This window comes from Lonchura striata, chromosome 11 (genome assembly GCF_050655825.1).
Source record: "Lonchura striata isolate lonStrDom1 chromosome 11, ASM5065582v1, whole genome shotgun sequence".
In the NCBI taxonomy this organism is placed as follows: Eukaryota; Metazoa; Chordata; class Aves; order Passeriformes; family Estrildidae; genus Lonchura; species Lonchura striata.
Genome location: NC_140713.1, coordinates 7,034,993 through 7,055,248, shown reverse-complemented (window position 1 = coordinate 7,055,248; position 20,256 = coordinate 7,034,993). Strand labels below are relative to the sequence as shown.

At 45.0% G+C, this 20,256-nt stretch overlaps 1 protein-coding gene across 3 annotated transcripts in view; it reads right to left on the bottom strand.

Moving 5' to 3' along the window:
- Window positions 1–4,644: 4,644 nt before the first annotated feature.
- SLC7A10 (solute carrier family 7 member 10) overlaps window positions 4,645–20,256 on the bottom strand; it is a 40,822-nt gene continuing 25,210 nt past the window's right edge. Inside the window, exons 3-11 of one of the 3 annotated variants that reach the window (XM_021550386.3) lie at window positions 15,162–15,313; window positions 14,353–14,478; window positions 13,138–13,291; window positions 11,394–11,517; window positions 11,196–11,299; window positions 10,080–10,176; window positions 6,461–6,610; window positions 6,051–6,228; window positions 4,645–4,987 (exon numbers count right to left, since the gene is read on the bottom strand). In XM_021550386.3, the coding sequence (XP_021406061.1) occupies window positions 4,863–4,987; window positions 6,051–6,228; window positions 6,461–6,610; window positions 10,080–10,176; window positions 11,196–11,299; window positions 11,394–11,517; window positions 13,138–13,291; window positions 14,353–14,478; window positions 15,162–15,313 (1,210 nt within the window). In that variant the 3' untranslated portion in view covers window positions 4,645–4,862. The remainder of the gene's footprint in view (window positions 4,988–6,050; window positions 6,229–6,460; window positions 6,611–10,079; window positions 10,177–11,195; window positions 11,300–11,393; window positions 11,518–13,137; window positions 13,292–14,352; window positions 14,479–15,161; window positions 15,314–20,256) is intronic. The other 2 variants (XM_085589445.1, XM_021550387.3) reach the window with 2 other exon arrangements.

The following is a 20,256-nucleotide window of genomic DNA, read 5'->3' as shown; positions in this document are numbered from 1 at the left end:
GCATGTGAAATCTTGGTTCTAGGAAATTCACTGTTGTATACAGCTGCCTTTGGTATGTATGTATGCATACATCCCAACTTAAAACCAAAAGAAGCCCTGAAGTGTACGACTGTTAGGGTGCTTAAAAAAACTATTTCTGAAGCACAGCCTCTCCTTTTCTGAGGCCAATTCTTGTTTGCTGATGCTTCTCCTTCCCCATATCTTTGAGCTACTGCTGACTCTGTCCTGCTTTTTTTCAGAAGGAGGTGAAGGCTGAGTTATTTTGTGTTAACTGTGTTTTGCAGACTTGGAAGTCTTTGTACTGAAGAGAATTGGACGGACTTCATGATGATCCCAAATTTATCTGTAGCCATGAAGGAGGGAAGGACCCAGCTTGATGCAGAGAGATACTACCTTCTAGCCTAGCAGAAAGACTTTGCTTTGGTTTTGGTTTTGTTTTCGTTTTGCCATGAAATGCTCATTCAGCTACATTGGCAGAAGCATTAATGGTTCAAACCATACCATCATACCCTGATGTGAGGCTGAAATGAGAATAACCCATGAGATGGAAATAGAGTCGTAAATGGTACCTGAGTGTTAGCAGGTATTTTGACAGCCTGTGCAGTACAATAGATAGGACTTAAACTAACCAAGGGGCACACTTGAGAAGCCTGAAGGGAATTTGGTACTTTTCAATCAGACCTTTCTCTGAGAGGAAAAACTGCTTTTGCTTATTAAAGATTTTTGGACTTGGTCAGAAGTTGAGTTTTAGTCTCCCAGACAAGTGCTAGGGTTTAAATGCAGTACAAATAGCTGAACCTGAGCCTTGCAGGCTGCACACCTCGTGTCCTGTCCTTTGTCAGTCTGTCACCCCAGCAAACAGCTCCGTGAGCTCTTCTTTCCTCTTCAGATGTTGGCTCTTGTGTTCGTGGCTGCAGGGGTTAAATGGTTGCCGAGGCTGAGGTTTACATTTTATTCCCTTTCATCCTACATGTTCCCTGCTTTATGATGTGCTCTGCATCTCCCTCCTTTCTATCCCTGTGTCTTACTGTAGGACTTTAAGACAAATTTGGTTTTGGCCTCTCAGCATCTTACTCACTTTGTAACCTTGGATTTTCCTTTTCCATTTTCCAAGTGCAGAAGTTTCTCACTGAAGATAGAGCACTGGTGAGAGGTGTCCAGGACCAAAGACAGGAGGTTTAAAAACCAGAGTTTGGTTTGCCTGTACTCACAGCTGGAAGTGAAGACAGCAGACAACTCTCTGAACTTTAAAGCTTTAGGAAAAGACAAATTCTAAGCAAAGTTTACCCTTCATTTTTCTTTCTCATAGAACTCAGCAGGTGAATAACTGCGGCAATTTCAGATTTGGTTCTTGGTACAAAGGGGCTGGAAACCAAATTATTTTTTTCCAATGTTTAACAGTTAGTGAAACATGAGAAATACCTTGAACAAAGGCCTTCAAATATGAAGTGTGGGACAGCATGCCTGTTGGAGGCTGGTTGGTTGTTCATTTGAAGATGAGTTATTTTGTTTAACTTCAGCTCTGCAGCACATTTCTGGCGCAGCATTAGCTTGTTTGGGGCTGGGCAGTGGCAGTGGCTCTGTCCCGGGCTCCCCAGCCCACCACAGCACCTCTCCAGGCAAAGGTGGCCTCCCCTGGGGCCACTGTCCTGGCCTGGGGCTGGCAGCTCATCAGGGCTTGTGCTTGCAGGGGTGATGGGCTGGGGCTAGTGGATCTTGTCTGCATTATTCTGGATAGGTGTTCTGTAAGGATGCTCCCAGGCCAGGTGTATTATTTAATCCTCAGGGACTCGTCTGTCCTTCAGCTCTGAACTCAAACAGCAAGGTTCACTCCCCATGTGGACCTGTTTCTCCAGAGCTGGATTCCACGTTCCTGGTGGGTCCCAACTCAGAATATTCTGCGATTCTGTGAGTCTCATCCCTTGATCCTTCTGAGAACAAACTCTTCTGGTTTATGTACTAACATGACTGGAAGACAATAAATTCCTTTATCAAGTTTTTGAAAACGCTTGACGGTGGCCAAGCCAGCAGAAGTAGCTCTGCCTCATTCTCCCTGTGCTCCCCAACAGCTCCTGGAATTTGATCTTCTCCACTTCTGTCTTGCAAAGCATGTAGCACAGTGATGACATATCTATTGTCACAGTTTTCAATCCTGTGATAAATCAGGTAAGAGTAATCCAATCCATTTTTTACTGACTTTGACTTAGGCTGACTTAGAGGTGATACTCCCCAGAGTATTTTCTGCATTACAGTCCCTAGTATTTTATGCTACATAAATGTAATAATGTAATATATAGGCTTATATATTATTGCATTGCTGTTCAACTCCTTTCTGTTGGAGACAGCTTGCCTTTCTGTAGCAAGTATCACAGTACTCTCAACATGCTGATAGTGTCAGCTGTTTCAAGGCTTTTTGTTCAGTGGGCTTTAAAATACAAGTAATTATGTCTCCTTTGGGGCTAGCTGCTTTGTCTTTAGGAAATATCTCTCTTATATGGATTGAGTGTGCTGCTGAATTTCATTTAGCATATGAATTTCTATTCCTAATTTTGTACATTGATTTCTGTAGTTAGAAATTCTATACATTAGGCACTAACCTTTGCAAAGCCTTTAATGTATGTGATGCTGGGAGCAGAGATGAAGCTGTTCCTAAAAATGAAACACCATGGAACACTTTTTGGGGATTGGCATGTAATTCAAAGATGAGGTCTAGTAAATCATCCTGTTCTAAATTAAGCCTTCTGATTTAAGGCCAAATGTTGTTACTTTTAAAGCATGTCAGTATAACCAGGGAAAACTTGAGCCAAACTCAATTAACAGTTTGTTGAGGGATTTGTTCTTTAATTTTGCTTTTGATTTCCTCATATAACAGCCAAGAAAAGCCTTGGTAGCTGTGGCAGCATTACTGCTATTACTATTATTATTACTTTTCTCATTACCATACAGACTTGTCTCAAGAGCTGCAAAGTTTCCTTGCTGGCTGATTTCCATACCTTAATTGTTTAAACAAACAAAAATAAAGCCATGCCAAAACTTAGCAGTTCTGAAAGCAATCAGTATTTCTGATGCTGTTATACATTTAGTTTTCCCATGAGCTAGTAAAGGTATTGAAAGAATTAATCTGTTGGAAATTATACCTCAGAAAGTGGATTTTGAGCTATGTAAAAGGAGACTTAATCATGAGAGCCTCTGACATTAGTCAAAGGTTCAGGTGCTGCTTAGCCACAGAGAGGTCTGCTCTGAATTTTTTTTTTTTAAAGCAAGCTGAATATATATGATTTCCATTATCAAACGATATATTCATTCTATTATTTAAAATGTGGACTCTTTCTTTACATGTGTGCATATATACACAAAACCACACCTTTTTTCCTAGGTAAATATGTATTTTAATCTCTTACAGTTTACAGCTTTATACAAAAAGAATGTAAGCTGTGTTTCTTTCAGTGTCTATCATCTGAAAGATGGAGATTAATAGAATTTTAATATATAGATATTATTATTATACTACAAAAGTATTTCTGAATAATTAACTGAGATAATGAATCCATAATTTTTGTGCCAGGGTCATGGAAAGATACTTTAAAAATTACATTCAGATGGCTGTTACCAAGGCTACTGAACGTGATAGGTTTTGTTTTCAAATACTGTGAAAGAATAGTAGCTCAGAGCTGTTCTCACATTTTGCATTTTCAGAAGATTCCCTAGTGTGAAAGTGGCCATATTGCTACAGCAGCAAATCTCTATATATTAATTAAGTGCATGGATGAGATTTTTTTTTTTTTCTAGTGTATGCACAAATAAAATATGCAGAACACTTTCTAAGGAGCATCTGAAGTGTGAGTGGTTTAGGCTGGTTACTTGGTTGAGCACAGCCGAAAAGGGGAACTGGAGCAAAGTGACAGCACCTGAGACAGGAGGAGCATCAGGTCCTTTCCTGTTTCCTGAGCTGCACGCTGAGCCTGCTGCAAACCTCCCGTGTCTGCATCCTCCCAGCTGGCACCTGCACCAGCTGAGCCTCAGGCAGGAGCTCCTGGCTGCTGCAGGGAGCCCTGCACCCCTACAGCACTGCTTCAGAGCTGAGCCACCTGAGAGTCACATCGCTGGAAATGAGACTTAGATCTCTACAAAGCTGAGACACCTGAGATTTAGATCACAGCAGAACTGAGACACTTGAGATTTAGATCTCTACAAAACTGAGAGACTTGAGATTTAGATCATTGCAAAGCTGAGACACTAGAGATTTAGATCACTACTTCTGTATCCTTTTGTCTGTCGCAGAATGGTGCTGGAGTGGTTCAGGTGGTTGCTGGTGCTGTGGCTTTTACTCTGTGGCCTGTGCTCAGTGCAGAGCTGGGCTGGGGATGCTGTGCTCCTGCAGGTATGTGGAGGGGTGATCCTTTGGGGTGTGCCTTCGTGGGCATTCACCCCACCCAGGGACAGCAAGAGGTCTCCTTGCTTTCTCTTGATTTTAGTACTTTGATTTTGTGTTGAGAACTGCCCTAGTTTTGAAATGCCTAAATTTGTGTGTCTCTGGTGGACCCTCATGGTGACTAAAATCAGTATTCCAGAGCTGTGTCTGTGCTGCTTTCCCCTGCTGAGCAAGGACACTGCCAGAAAAAAAAACAAAAACAACCCAGCCAGCTCCTTATTTTACAATGTATTTATTTTTTTTTTTCCTTTTTTTTTTTTTTTTTCCTTAGGGAATAACTAAAAGCTACAGAGACCATAAAGGTTGTAGCTCATTTTATGAGCTTCACTATTGGTGCTCTAAACCAATTTTTTTTTTTTTCCAGAAAAACTTTTTTCAAAAATCAGCATGTAAACAAGAAGCCACTTCAGCCTCAAAGGCCACGCTGTTGTTATTTCCTCAGTGCTGTCTCGCTCACCAGCCTCCAGGAGTGGGCTGGGGGGGCCTCCTCCTCAGCACTTCCACACTGAGGGTACACCACAAAACACAGCTTCTGCCCCCAGCACGTCAGGGACTCTGCAAGGAGCAAATCACCAGGGTTAGTGGCTGATTCCTGGGGGGGCTGAGCTCTTCTAGCAAATGTGTGGTGCTGGAGCCATGCCAGGTGGGCAGGAGGCTGCACAGCCCTGCTGCCCCTCTGACTGCCCCCTCCAACCCTCTGCCTCCAGCCTGGCCCCAGAGTGCTCCTGAGCAGGGGCAAATGGAGATGGGACAGCTTTAGGGACACCTGAAGATGGGACAGCTAAAGATGGGACAGCTTTAGGGACACCTGAAGATGGGACAGCTTTAGGGACACCTTTCCCCAGCCCTTCAGAGCTGCTAGTGCTGCCCATAGCAGGCTGATGGGATTGGGATGGGATTGGGATGGGATTGGGATGGGATGGGATGGGATGGGATGGGATGGGATGGGATGGGATGGGATGGGATGGGATGGGATGGGATGGGATGGGATGGCTGCCAGCCCTCCTGGCCCTGTGTCAGCCCAGCTGCAGTGACCACTGGCCCTGGGGAGCTGCTGCCACGGAGCCAAGTGCAGCTGACAGAAACCCTCCAGTGAGAGCAGAAGGCTGCAGTGTGCTTGTTTGAAAGTCCTCACCTTGGAGCAAAGTGATTAAAAATCAAGCACAACCAAATCATAGAAGACTATTTGCTGTTTAATTTTATATGAGGGGTAGTGTAAGTCTTTATACTAAACATTTGAGTATGAGATAGTTCATCATGTCACACAGGGCTTGGTGCACAGTGGAAGGAGGCAGGGCAAAGGTCACACAAACTCCTCAGTGTCTTTGTGATTGCTCATTTAGTCTCAGTGTGTGTAAAGTGTCACCCCTGTGTATTTGCTGGGGCAGACTGCTGTCAGCAAGCCAAGTGGATGGGCACAGAGGTGTGAGAGGAGGTAAATGTACCCAGGAGTGTGCAAAATATCTGCCCAAAGCAAAGCAGTGCCTGGCCACTCTGTGCCCAGGGGCTGCCCTGGCTGAGTGGTGGCCAGCCTCCTACAGCACGTTCCTGGCTGTTTTGGTGCCAGTGTGTCAGAGTTTAAGCAGGGAGGGCAGGCAGGCACACGGTGCTGGCTTACCTATTAGCCTATTTACACACTTTGGTTTATTTCTCCAGTAGACTCCAAGGAAAAACACTGGCACTCCGGTTAAAATGATAATTAGTCCAACCCCACAGACGATCGGCTCTGAGTACAAGCTGAAGACCAGCAGAAATGCCCAAAATGCCAGGTAAGTGATGGGGATGAGGAGGTTCACCTAGCAGGAGAGAGCAAAGCAGAGCAGCAGCAGTGGTGAGTGGCTGTGGTGGGCTGCAGGCACTGCAGGTGTCCCCCAGTGTCCCCCTTCCCTCCACCACTCTCCTCTCTGCCCATCCCAACAGGACATCTGCCTGTGTGTCCTTCTTTTGCACTAATGGCACTTTGGGACATGCTCTGGGAGGTATTCCCACCCCACCCTATTGCCAGAAATTTAGCTTTAGCAGTGTCACCTTGATAGGTCTGAAGATTTTGGGTTTCTTCCAGCGTAAAACAATCAGGCCTATAATTGTCACTCCGTAGCAGAGGTAGTTAATGAAGGACACGTAGTTGATCAGCGTGTACGTGTCTCCAACAAGCATGATGATAAGGGTGGCCAAACACTGCAAAGAGAGGAGCACAGCCTTCTTCAGCCATTACTAGGAAAGGTAGCTTCAAACCAACAAAGCCAAGCACAAATCCCATTAAAGTATTAAAAATCCCCTTGTTTATGGCACCTGCTGGGTGTGTGCTGCTTCCTGTGGCTCTGTTCCTTATCCCAGAGCTGTGCCACCAGGACTGGAGCTAAATGGGTATTTAGGGTGACTTGGGGCATGCTGAAGCCAGAGACTACAGGGTCTGTTTAAAAATACCCTGGGATGCTGGAAAAGGTGTCTCTGCTGCCCATGACTAAGGAGGCAGGGCTGGGAAGGCTGGCAAAGCTCCCACTCCACCTTTCTCTGTGAAATAAAAAAAAATTTAAAAATTAAAAAAATAAAATAAAAATTTTAAAAGCTATTGAACCTTGTGGTGAGGACTCCAGGTGAAAGGGTTTCTTAGACTTAACATGTTGTATTTCAGGCACTGTGCTGTTGCAGGTGCTCTGTATTTTATAAAGAATTAGAGGTTTGCCCTTCCTCCTGCTGCCTCATGTCATAGCTGATCAGCATCATGAATTTTATGAGCATTACTAATGTTTGGAAACTGGCAGATGGATGGTGGACATTTCCATGTTTTTGTTTGCTTTTTGGAACTCTGTGTCTGCCTAATACTGATAGGGAATTGATTTTCACCTTTTTTGCTTTTATATTCTCTCTGTATTCTGTGTACATACATTTGTAGTGCTGTGGCCTATTATAGTATTCATAGATAGCTTTTTACTTATGCTAATAGATAGACAAAATAAATTTCCCCCATGGCTCCAAGCTGGGGGGTCCCTGTTTAGATTATCTGGGAAGCCAAGGTTGAAACTACCTCTCTGAGGCACAATTTTATTAATAAAGTTTAAGTCCTATCTAACTGGAGGGTGGGGTGGGGGAGGAATTCAGAAAGGATTGAACTGAGGGGGAATTACCTCATCATTTATGCCTCTAATTGGGGATTTTTGTCAGTTATGCTGATTTGCTGAACACACAGAAATTGTTTGCACTTTATGTTACGTGTGCATCTTTGTTGCTCTCCACCAAGCGAGTTGTGCACCTAAGGACCCTTATAAAGGTCACTCCTTCTTAGCACCTGTGGCTAGCTTGTGATTTTAGGACCAGCATAAAGACATCAATACTGTGGACCCAGGAGAACTGACCTGGGGCCAGGGCACTGCTCCTCAAGCCCCTCTCCCACTCTTTGGTACCACAGGGACTGAGCACTCATCTGCACAAATACCAGTCCAGTCTGCTGGAGCCCAGAGCCTGAGGCAAATTAAATATCCAAATCCCTCCAGAGATTGCTCAGGATTTTGGGTTGTGTTGATCCAGGCTCCCTTTGTGCTTCTGTCCCTTTTTCCTTAATTAGCTGTTTTGATAGTAAATTCCTCCCAGGAGGGAAGGTGTCTGCACCTCCAGCACCAGGAGTTAAGCACCACCACAGCTGAACACCCTGCTGGTCCCTCTGTTCCTTTATTCAAAGCCTTGCAGGCTTGGCAGGGGGATTTCAACACTTTGAACTGTCTCACTACAAAATGGATTTAAAGTTGGGGAGCATCTCGTGTTGCTGCCATATAACATATCCATGTCCACTCACAGGGCAGGTGCCACCCCCAGGGGCTGGGGGCTGAAGAGGGGGTGCTGCCCTCCAGATGGCCTGGCCACAGCCCCATGGCTGGCAGGGGGGCCATCCACTCCCCACCATCCTGCAAAAAACCTGCAGTCCCAATTTTACATTTAGCTTGGCCCCTTGTTTTTGGGAGTAAAAATCAGTAAAAATAAATGGTAATGTTGCAACAGCCATTCTTGATGCACAAACTTCTCTCCTTGCAGAGAGCGAGGTGTGATTCAATGGAAGAGACAAGGAACCTGATGTATTAGATTTGCCTAAAGTGTGGCCCTGTTTGCTGTTGTAGCTGCCTACACTGTACTATTAGTGTCTTTCTATTTGTTAAGAAACAACTATTTCCTAGCAGCATTTGATATGCACTGAGCTGCATTAAAACATCTCCAAATGATGATTCAATGTGCCATGCTGGTTCTGTGATTTGCACACTGATTCAAGGGGGATGGCATGGCATGGATCAGCCAGCTGGACAGGCAGGCTGCTCTTGCTGGGGCTGTCCCACAGAGCCTCTGACACTCAGCTGCTCTTTCAGCTGATGGATGGTTAAGGACAAAGGAGCTCTGCCCCTGTAGAACTCAGGATCCCATGCCATGGTGGCTGCTCAGGGCAGTTTACCCCAAACCTTCAATGGGCAATACACAAGATGTTTGTGATGGGGCACTAAGCCCCAGGAATGCCATAAAACCTCAACAAAATGCATATTTTGTCATAAAAGCGAAATGAGCTTTTATGGTGAAAAAAAACTTATTTGGTGAAATTTTGTATGGGTGGATTGTGCCAGAAATGCTGTTAGAGCCAGGAGACATGTGAACATGCATCTTTCTAGTGCATCTGGGGTCAAACCCTCGAGTTTTGATATCAGTGGCAAATCTGCAGTTGGCAGCCATTGATGCAGCCAAGATCTCAAGCAAATGCCCTTTGGGGAATTCCTTTCCTTGGGCCCTGTGGCCATGGACAGCAGCAGTAGGAATCATTTTCCTCCTTGTCATCCTCTATGCCACTGTAAAACCCTTCCACACACACACACATTCCACACACATTCCAGCTGCAGTATCAATAAAAGCATACAAAGCTCTTTGTTTCAAATAATAACTTCCCTAAGTCATTAGTGGTGTGGAAATTGATACTAGAATTGTCTAAAAAGTGAGGGGAATCTTTTTCCCGTGGGAGCACAGCAGGAGCTGGATCCCCAGCACTCCCAACAGCTGGCCCATTCTGTCTGGGCTCTGCAGGTGACCTGCCTAATGTGCTTCACTGTGTAATCATTGTCCATACTTAATTTTTTGGCCTGTGGAAAGAAATACCTGTGGGCCTCAGAGAACTGCCTGTGTGCTCCTCACAAGCTGTCTTGGTTGTTGAAAGTAATTTTAGGATCACTTTGTCCTTTCCCTGGGACCCACCATATCTCTGGCCTTGGTGGCAGGACCTAAAGCAGCCTTGCTGGAGTGGGATTAGTGAGGTTTCCATGGAGGTTTCCAAATGCTTGTGGGAAGCAGGTCTAAGGAACTTGTCTTTTCTTAAATGAAGTATCTCTGTTTCAAAAGCCAGTCCCTGTCTCTTGCTGCAGGACTTACACTGCAATTTGGGTTATGAGGGAAACCCTTCAGAAGCTGAGGGGACTGAGAGGAGGAGGAATAATTTCTGAGGCTGAAGGCTGCTTCTCTCTGGGGCAGATAGAGCTGCTCAGCTGGCACCTACCAGCTGCCATCCCTGCTCCTCTTCTGGGGTAAAACCACCTCTCAAGGGCTTTTCCAGCTCAGCTCTCCGTGGTTTAGTGTTTCTAAAAGCAGGTTATGTGGTGACAGAGCAGGGATAGTAACTTACACAGATGAGAAGGGCAGGGATGGGTGTGCAGTTCTTGACGTGGATCATGGCCAGCAAACTTGGCAAGTGGCCTTCCCGAGCACCAGAGAAACACAACCTGGAAATAAGAAGGGTAATGATGAATCCACTGGGTGTGCAACAGCCTCCAGTCCCTAGTCATGTAACACCTCTTATCTCAAGAACCTGCTCTGGTCTTCTCATGGGAAGGAGCTGTGGCTGCAGCTGCAGAGACAGCTGGTGGCTGTGTCCCCTGGGGGAAGGCATTAAAACTAAACCCTGCAGTGTACAAGGCCTTTAACAGCTTATGTCACCTGGGAGCACACCTGCTCTGAGATGCCAAAATACCTCCAAGGGCTATCTGCTGGCCAGCATTGTCTCTTTGCCAGTGAGGGATGAATACTCTGAAGGTTCTGTGGGTATTTACAGCGGCAAAAGGGGTTTGGATAAGGTTTAACATGCCTTAGCTTTTCACTTTTAAATGTATAGCCTGCTACATATGCACTCTGTTTTGCTACATTTCATCATACCCATGAAAAGGTTGAGATAAATTTTTCCCAAGGTACTTCAGCTGTCTCCTCAAAAATTGTATAATTTCTTAATTAAATTCAGACAGATCAGTTATTATAAACAGACTTTATTGATTACAACCTTACAGACTTTACAGATTCTGGCCCAACTATCAGCAGTATGCATGCAAAGCATCTTGCTTGAAAGGTGATTTTCCAGCATCAAAATGCCTGTAACTGAGTACAGCACCAGGCCCTAAAGCTCCTCCTTGAGCAAAGCACAGTTTAGCTGTGAGCTACTTGAACTTTATTGATATAAAATTATTTTGGTTCCATGCTAAAACTGTGTTTGGCTCTTACTGTGAATTATTCCCTATCTGCAAACACTTTCAATAACTCATGAGGATTAATTTGCAAGAAATTTCATGATTCAATATTACATTTGCTGATTTGAAACAGAATAATTCATAACTGATTGTATCCAACACACCCAACAAAAAACTCATGCTCTACAACATCCAAGATGTCTAGCTAGCATTTCTCTAGCAATGCAATTAAAACAGCCCCTCCCCAAATTAGATAATGTTCATAAAATTGTACTCCATCTAACCTTGATGAGGTAAAAAGGTATCCATTTATTCCTCCAAATGTAGATAGGGCCACTGAGACTGGCATAACCCAGGAAAAATAGCCCAGTAACTTTTCACCAAATGTCTAAAGCAACAGAAGGCAGAGAAACTGAAATACACTGCAAAGCACAGCACTGAAATCAAAGTGTGTTGGTACATGCAGGGAATGCTTTACTTACTACAGCCACAGCGTTGGAGGACAAGAGCTCTTGGGGAGACATGGCAGTGAAATATGCAATGTTGGTGAACGTATACACAAATGTCACCAATGGGATGGATATGAATATGGCACGAGGTAGGTTCCTAATAAAAGAATTGGGAGGGTAGATAAGAAATTACAATCATGCACAGCAAGAGCACGACAACTGTGTAGGGCCCGGGGGTGGGCACTCAGCTGGGTGGGTTCCTCAGCTGTTCTCTGGAGGGAAGCAGAGCTTCCAGCAGATCTCTGACCCACTGCAGCTTAGAGAAGGCTAAAATGGAATGCTGTGTCTGCAGGGAACTCCAGGGGACACAAAATCCATGAGCTCCCTTGGGCTCTTGATTGGGATTGGGACAGACTGTTACTGAAAAGTGAAACATCCATTTTCCAAAAGCCCTGGGTACAGGCAATGGTGGTGGAATAAAATGTCTTGCTTTTCTTTACCTTCACCTGCTCTGAAAAGGAAGGGGATCCTGTTGTTCACCTGCTGCCCTGGCCTGTTGTGTACCCCAGACCTGGTCTGGTCATACAGTTTACAGTAGTAGAGATGAACTTGATCTCCAACCCAGAGACCTTCCTAGAGGTGGACACCTGAACTGTTCTGTATCTAACATAATGCATTTTTCTCTGTGTGTCAGACTTGGGGAAAAAAGGTTTTAGAAAGCATGTTTAACCTTGTGAATTTGAATAGATTTAGTAAAAGTAGGAAGTGGTTTTGGTTATCCAACTTTTAAAATACTTTAATTTCTCCACTAAGGCTGTTACAATAATTAAAAAAAAGGGAAAGGCCATTTGCTCCATTCTCTCTTTATTTCTCAACTAAGGTGATATTTACTTTATTTAAGTAATAATTTTTTTATTACTGAGCTTTGAAGTCATGGTGGTCCATTAAGATATTTTTTTTAATAAGGAAGCACATTACCACATTTTCTTCATTCCTGCCAAGATCTCTGGACACACACTTTGCCCCTCACTGGTGTGCAGAGATGCTCATAAGACAGTAGCTTTAATTAATTCCCATCCAAGCTCTAATAGCTCACATTTCTTCCTTTTTCATTGCAGTGTGCACTGGATGCCCAGAAGTAACTAATGCTCCAAGAGCTGCTCTTGACGTTTGACATTCCACTTTATTAGCTCAGAAATGTTGAAACATTTGAGCTTTGCTGGACTAAAATTCCCTTTCCCTCCAGCCCTCTCAGCCTGCTTGTGATAAATCCTTTCCAAGCCCTTCCCATAGCCAGGATCAGCAGTGACCCAGGTAAGTTGCCTTGGCAGGCTGGTGCCCACAGCTCTGCTGGGGCAGAGAGTGCCACTTCCACTGCACAACTAATCATCCCTTTCAGGTGTCTGTGGGGGAGCTTTGGGTGAAAAAGCAAAGCAACTTCCAAGATAATTCAACTATTTTATGACAAAGAGGATTCTTCCTGTAGATACTTGTGTGGTATCTCATCCACAGTTAATATTCTGCTGTGGAAGGTTAAATATCATTGAATAGTGACATAAAGATCCTGCCTTGTCTATAGGCTGCTTTGATTCAGTTAATGCCTAATTTCAGTGTTTCTGTAACTTGCCTGCTATCTGTTCTAAACCAAACTCTCCTTTAGGAAGAGCAGTCCCACAGGCATGGAATACCATTGCACCTCTTATGAAATGAGTTATACCACCAGGCAGCTCCAGTGTCTCAGCACTTCAAGGAGAGCATCCTGGAAGTGGATACTTGCCTGCGGGGATCCACCAGCTCCTCTGTTACATAGTTCAAGAAGTTCCAGCCACTGAATGCAAAGGACCCTTGAAGGAAAGCTAATGCTAAATGCCCCACGGATGGAGTCATCCAAAATCTGAATGCATTGCTTGGTGTCAGCTCTTTGTAGTTTCCTGCATAGAGAGCGCAAGCCAGATGTTAGGCCATGCCTACCTCCCTCACACACTTTAAAATAGGTAAGCTTTTGCTTTATATTCTTTATTCTCTATTATTCTTTATTATATAAAGAGCTTTTGCTCTTTATTCTTTGTTAGAACTGAGACTTCATTCTGTTCATGTCACCATGGGCTGACACAGCAATTGCAGGGCTTTGTGCAGGACCTGGTGAGGGCTCCTGCTCTCCTGGCACCCTTCACCAGAACTCATGGGACCCTGTGTCAACCTGCACCGGCTGAGGGGGATCCTTGGCACTGCAAATTCCTACCTGCTCTTAATGCCATTCTCTTCTACAAGAGTTTGGTGTTGTTTAGTAGATATCTGTGAAAATAAAATGTCTATGGGACTGAAAGATTTGTCAAGACTGTAGGACTAGCACCACTGAGAAAACCAGTTTTCTGCTCTCTGTAGATGTCATATTTCTTCTTCCTTTATATGACTCATCGTATACATGATAAAAATATTATAAGTCTTTTAAACATAGGTGAAAAATGTCTCACTGGTTCACCAAGTTATTTGAAGGGCTAAGAGCCTTTCAATAACTTGGTGAACCAGTGAGACATTTTTCACCAGTGTTTAATCTTAGAGGTCACTTTTTGTAGGAAATTGGACTTGTAGGAATTTTGTAGGAAATTTCTGCACTAGTGCCTGAAATGAAGCATGTATCTTCCTTCCCTAGTCAAAGCATTATTTATTCATTTTACATTCAGAGCACTTCAAATTCAAGGAATGCACAACAGATTAAAAATTTTAAGTAACTATTCGAAACATTGTGAGCTACTCTCCTTTATTCTATCAAATCGTACAAGGTGGGCGGGAAAGAGACTTTTTTTAAGGGGATACAGCTGATTTCTCCCTTGTGTCATAATTCCACAGCTGTGTCAGAATGCAATCCCACAGCTTGGCAAAACCCAGCACACCTTCTGGTCTGCTCGTAAGGAGGAAACATTGCAGTAAGTGGGAAAAATCAAGTCTAAAAACAGTACCATACCAATGTTAGAGGTGTCTCACAGAGTACCTTTAAAGATCTGTATGAAGCCCACAATAATGATAAGGGTCAGGGCTAAGAGTTTTCCTGCTGTAAATATGTCCTGAATGCGCGTTGCCCATCGCACGCTGGAGCTGTTCACCCACGTCAGCAGGACTGGAGAGCAAAAGACTGAATTCAGTGAAATGAAATTATGTTTATTTAAGAACATACAGTCAAAACATAGAAAAGCACACTCATGTTCCCGCAGGGAGCTCTAGTGTGGCCAGTGATGAGGGTGAGGAGGAGCACTGCCTTTCCCAAGGAGACTCCAGCTGCAGGGGCATCCCTGGCAGCCACCAGCCCCCTGGGTGCTGCCAGCTGGGGCTCTGAACTGTGCCTGGGCAGTGCCCAGCGTGCGAGGATCAGTGCCTCCTCACAGAAACTGTGAAAGTGTTCATTCTGCAGCTCAGGTTTGCTTCTGCCAGCTCCAGAAGTAGCTAATGCAGAGCTGGCAGAAGCCAGCTCCCGGTTGTGAACGTGAGAGAAGAGGAAGGGGAAGGGCTCAGGGGGTGGTGGTCACCTGTGCCGGGTGCCCACGGTTCTGCAGCTGCCCCGTGGCACAGGCTCACCTTTTCCTGGTGAGCCACAGGGACTCGGGTGCCCGTGTGCCTCCCTGCAGGCCATGCATTGCTGGTGGAAAGGATGGAATATCCCACACCAGCCACAGTGCCGCTCCTGGAACTCCCCACCGGCCCGTGGAGCTGGGCCCTGACCCCAGCCTGCCTGGAGCAGCCCCTCAAGGGGTCCCTTGGAAAACCAGGGCAAGATCTGCGTGTGTGCAAGAAGCCAATACTTACGTAAACACACCATGGAGAGGATCCTGGAGGCATTATAGGGGGGAATGCAGTTAGGGAAGACAGGCTGCAGGACATAGTTTGAGAAGGTCAGTGCAATGACAGCCAGGCTAGTTGGGTACATGATAAGCACTGCGCTCCAGAGCAGCAGGAACCTGGAAAGACAAGGAAAAGCAGAAGAGAGCAGGGCTGGGGCTGTGCTGGAGGAGGTTGCACGCTCAGCTGCGCACAGCGTGTCAGGGCTGAGCATCCTCACGCTGCTCACACACACCAGCGGCACGCTCCTCAGCCCTGCCCCACTGCCCAGCACAAGCTCTGTTTTAAATGAAACATGGCAAAGCAAAACACTCTTGCAGCATTTCTGAGAGACAGAGGGCATGATTTATGTCTGGAATGAGATTTGAGCTGCTCCAGTCTAGGCCTCAGATTTGGGCCTTGCGAGGCCTTCCAGCCTGTGACGCAGTTGGAAATTAAGAGCTTGTGGGGCAGTTAGAAATTATATTAATGTATGATGGGGAGCACTGGGCTGTCTGGGTGTGAAGTAGTATAGGTTTATAGTGCGAGGTTTAGACCCCTTAAGACAAAGGTAAACAATGTTAGCTTGCCAATCAGAGTGCCTTTGTAAACTGTAAACTATGTAGAATTGTATATAAACTGCCATCTTCTCACAAATAAAGGGAGAAGGTTGCATTAGTCATATTGGCTGGATGTGCGTTCTGCCCTGTCCAGCTTTCCTGTTTTATGAGGTGCCTGGCTTTGAAACATGGTTTAGGAACATGTGGGAGAGTGAGGACTATGGCCAGCAGGCATGGTTTGATTTAACTCTGTGTCTAGATGAAGGAGCTCTGTTGCCCCTGCACTGACATGTCACCACAGCAGATAGCAGTCCCTACACTGAAGGCACCTCTAAAGGGTTTTGGCTGCAGCCATAGGCAGCAGCTGGACTTTTGGGACTGCTACCAGCTCCCTGCTGGTCACTGGGGGGATTTCTTGTCCCTGCTGGAGTTGACTCTCTGACCCAGACCAGGGCAGATTAGTGCTGCAGTGTTTTGTGATGGATCACACAGCTGGGCTGGCTGCCTGCCTCCAGATGTGGCTTCGGGTGATTGCACCCAACAAGGTATTGTGCAAATATAAAGTGTGAGATATTTTGATTTTTTCATTCTGTGCAAATGAAAAAAAAAGGCAGCAGTGGATCAAGCTAGTATTTAAAAATATTTGAAGTATTATTATTTCTATAGTGAGAAAGTATAGAACCATATAGTCGTTGTAGTAGTCATTGGAAGATAGTGAAAGTTTCTTGCCATCTATATACACACACAGACACACACAATCATTCATTCACATACATGCACAAATACAGTCTGCAGGGATGTGTGACACAAATGAGGATTTGAAATGGTATTTCCAAATAAGACAGTATAATTTCTATATTACATAGGTTGCTCTTTAAGGGGCTGCACCCACCCAGTGTGCTCCCTGCTTCCAGCCCTGTAAATCTGGCACAGCTGAGGGAGCTTCTCTCTTGTGCCTGGAGGGAGTGCTGCTTGCTGGCTGCTCCTCAGTTGAGGTGGAAAATGTTTCTCAGTAACATCCTTCACTTTGCCTTCTTGTTCCTGAGAAGTATGGGGCAATTAATTAGCTGCCACAGTTAATTTGGTAAACCAGACCAATGTAAGAGCTGGATACCTTCCCAACTGCTACTGTAGTTTTTTACAATAAACTCAGCAGGTTTTTTATTTCTCTTTATTTTGTTGTGTGACTCCGTTTTGGGGGTGGTTTTCCCTCCCCCACCAGTTTCTAATGTTTTTCATTGTGGTTCAGAGCAGTTTTCTCCAGTGATTGCTTTGTGCTATTTGGTGTTGTTGATGATGGACCCAGCTTGGGACAGCTCTGCAGATCCTGCTTGCTGAGTTAACTCAGCTGGTCCATACTGAAGAAAAAATAGAACCTAAAGACTACAATAACAATTTGCTGAATGTGGTTAGGATGCTGATGGTGCTGCCTCAGGTCAGGCTGGTTTGTGTGGCTGTTGACTGGCAGGGCCATTGCAGAAGCTACCAGCAGATTTTCCCTGTCAAGTTTATCTTCACCCATACAAATTACATAGGCTGAGAATTGTGGGGAGAACTTGCTGGGGAGAGTGACTCTGATAAGATGATTTCAGGCAAAATTTGCCCTTGTTTCTCTGCTGTATTATGGAGTGTGGTGTAGCTGGTATTGGGTAGAACATGGTTTAATGGGAATGGATTAATGACAGTCATGGAACTGAAGTGCAGGATTGGTAACACAAGCTAAAGAAAATGCATAATTTTAGTGGGGGAGGACAAAGTTTTACTGTCAAATGTGAAGCTCAAAAGAGAGATGGCAGCAAAACAAGAAGGAAACTTGTCTAAGGTGTAGACCCACTTTTATGGTGTTTCTCCAGGTAAGTTTTAATAAAAACCTGTTTCTGAGAAAAATATCTCCATGCTGGTCACTGAGATCACATTTACATCCCTGAACAACCAGCTGTGAGGGCCAGGGGACAGGGCTGGCACATGCCATGTCGTCCCAGTGCCAGCAGCTGCCAGGGCAGGGTGGCCCAGCTGGCTGGGAATGGCTGCTCCTGGGGAAAATGGCTTGTGGAGAGATGACACAGCATGGCACACCAGGAATTACTTTGTTCTTCAGATGGAAAGTGGCAGAATTATTGCCCTGAAGGGCTGAGCTACAGCACTGGAGATGGAGCTCCATCCTACAGGCTTTCACAGTCACTCAGTAGCTGTGTTCACAGAAATAAGAGAAGTTAAATCTTCTCTTGTTGCTGGTTGAGAAGTGATCAGATCTTTATAACAGGTTTGACACAGCTAATGTAAATAAAAAGGAAGATGTAACTGTTTGATTTTGGTTGGATTTGGTCAGTTTTGGTTTTTGGTTGTTTTGTTTTTTTTCCCTTAACATTGCAGTTTGCATGAGAAATCTGAGCTGCTGCACGTGCTGGTGGTGAAGGAGCTGGTAAAATAGCCTCTCTGCCTGTATTCTAGCTACTGGCTGGATGGCCTCTGCTGTGTTTGGTTGTTGAACCTGATCAAAAGCTCACTGCAGTTAATGGCACACAGTCCCATCAGTGTGTATATGAACGAGATAATGTTTACTCAGAGCCCATCCCCTTTTCTTAGAAACAGCCCAGGATTAGTGGTGCCATCTGCTACTCCTGGGAAGGTGTGGCATTCATGTGAAGTGCCAGTCATCCCTGCACCAAAACGGAATTTTTTTGCATGCTAACTTCCTCACCTGTGGAAAGAAATAAACAACATGGTTTCATCTGGGTCCTAAATAGTCTAGTGGACTTAGTGAAATTGGTTCTCAAGTACCTATTTGGGATGTGCCTGTACTTCCTCAAGGATCTTGAATTAGATGCATTATGGGTTCAAAGCAGCCTGTGAAAATATAAAATTCCAGTGTACCCTACTTGTGCACCATTGGCAAAAGAAAACAGTTTGAAACAGCCCTGCTACAACTCACCTTAGTACAGTTCAGGAAAAACTGAACTGGTTTAAGCTGGAGCCAGTCTGAATACTATTAATGCCATCCTACATTGCTGAAAGCCTTGCTGCCTTTGGAAAACTCAAAACTTCACGATAATGAAAAAGAAACATATTTGTAGAAGTATATTTGAAGCATGTTATACTTGCAGTTTAGAGTGACACTTCTCAAAGCTTTGGCTGGAAACTGTGCACTGACTGATTTTGATAAGGATATATGTGCAGTCAGCAGGCTCAGCTGGTGAAGCAGCTGTGCTAGCTGCAGCATCACTGCTGAGCATTCAGGAGGACTTGTATTGATCAGAAACTCACTGGAGGGCTTTTCATGAAGGTAAATTTATTCACTGTCTTCTGCAAGAATACCTATTAAGGCCTTTATTTATCATTTGGGGTAATGTTTTTATGACTCAGACTTGCAGGCCCACAGGCATATGAGAAGAGCTGTGCTCAGAGGGCTCCTGCAGCACAGGCTGTGACACATTCCCTGGAGTTTGTGTCTGCTCACACACAAATGCTGTTTAAAACCAAAATGATTCCTAAATAGAGAGGAAAGCAGGAGTCTTTCTCTGGTACCAGACCAGAGCCTGGTAATACTGGAACTCTTCCTCACCTCTTCCTGCTCCCTTGGCCAGAGGAGCTGGGGGTGTCTCTGCTCAGGCTTGTCTCCAGCCAAGGTTTGCCATCACCTTGTCAGCAGTGTTTCATGCTGAGACAGGGCTGCTGCTCTGCAGCCACAGCTGCTGCCAGCTCAGGAGATGGCCCTGCCTCTGCCATCCCATTCACCTCCTTACATCACACCTAGCAATGTGGCTTTTTAAATAAAAAGTTATGCATCCAGCTGTCAATACTGCCAGACACAGAAGTTGGGGCATGTAACACTCCAGTGGCTGTCACAACCAAATAGTATTTCTTTGTGCCTTTCCATGCAGGGAAACATAATAAATGGGAGGATTTTGGGAGACAGAAGTGGAGTTGTTGTGGTCTGGGTGGGTACAGCATGTACTCTTACAACAAACACCTTTTTATGAATAGACCAAAACATCCAACTGGTCACTGGGAAAGTCAGGTGCATGGGAAAGGCAGGAGCACTGAAACTTTGTGTGCTGAGTTTGATGTACTCAGCTGCAGAACGATTAAATCAAAAGAGCAGCAATGGTTTTTATCTCAGGGAGGCACAGTGCAGGCCCCTTTAAGCTCCCCATGTGGGAAGCTGGAGATGTTTGTCAGAGCTTCCCAAGGCTGCAGCCTTTATGTGATGGCTCAACGAAGTGCAGCAGGGCACAATCCCAGCTTGGTTTTACTGGAAAATAAGACCCAAGTCCCCCTTTTTACACCAAAACCTACTGATGGCTTTTGCCTAATGCAACCCTTTGTCATAATAGTGGGACTATTTATTTTCTTGAGAGAAGAGCTAACATCTCTATACAGGAAGGATGGGAGCACTACTTCCCTTCAGGTGACAGGTTGTGCTTTTTTGATATTGCTTGTGCATTATAAGCCTGGACACCAAGTAAGTGCTGCCCAAGCAGAATTTCCTGCCTTGGGAGGTGAGACTGTCCCCATGCTGGGGA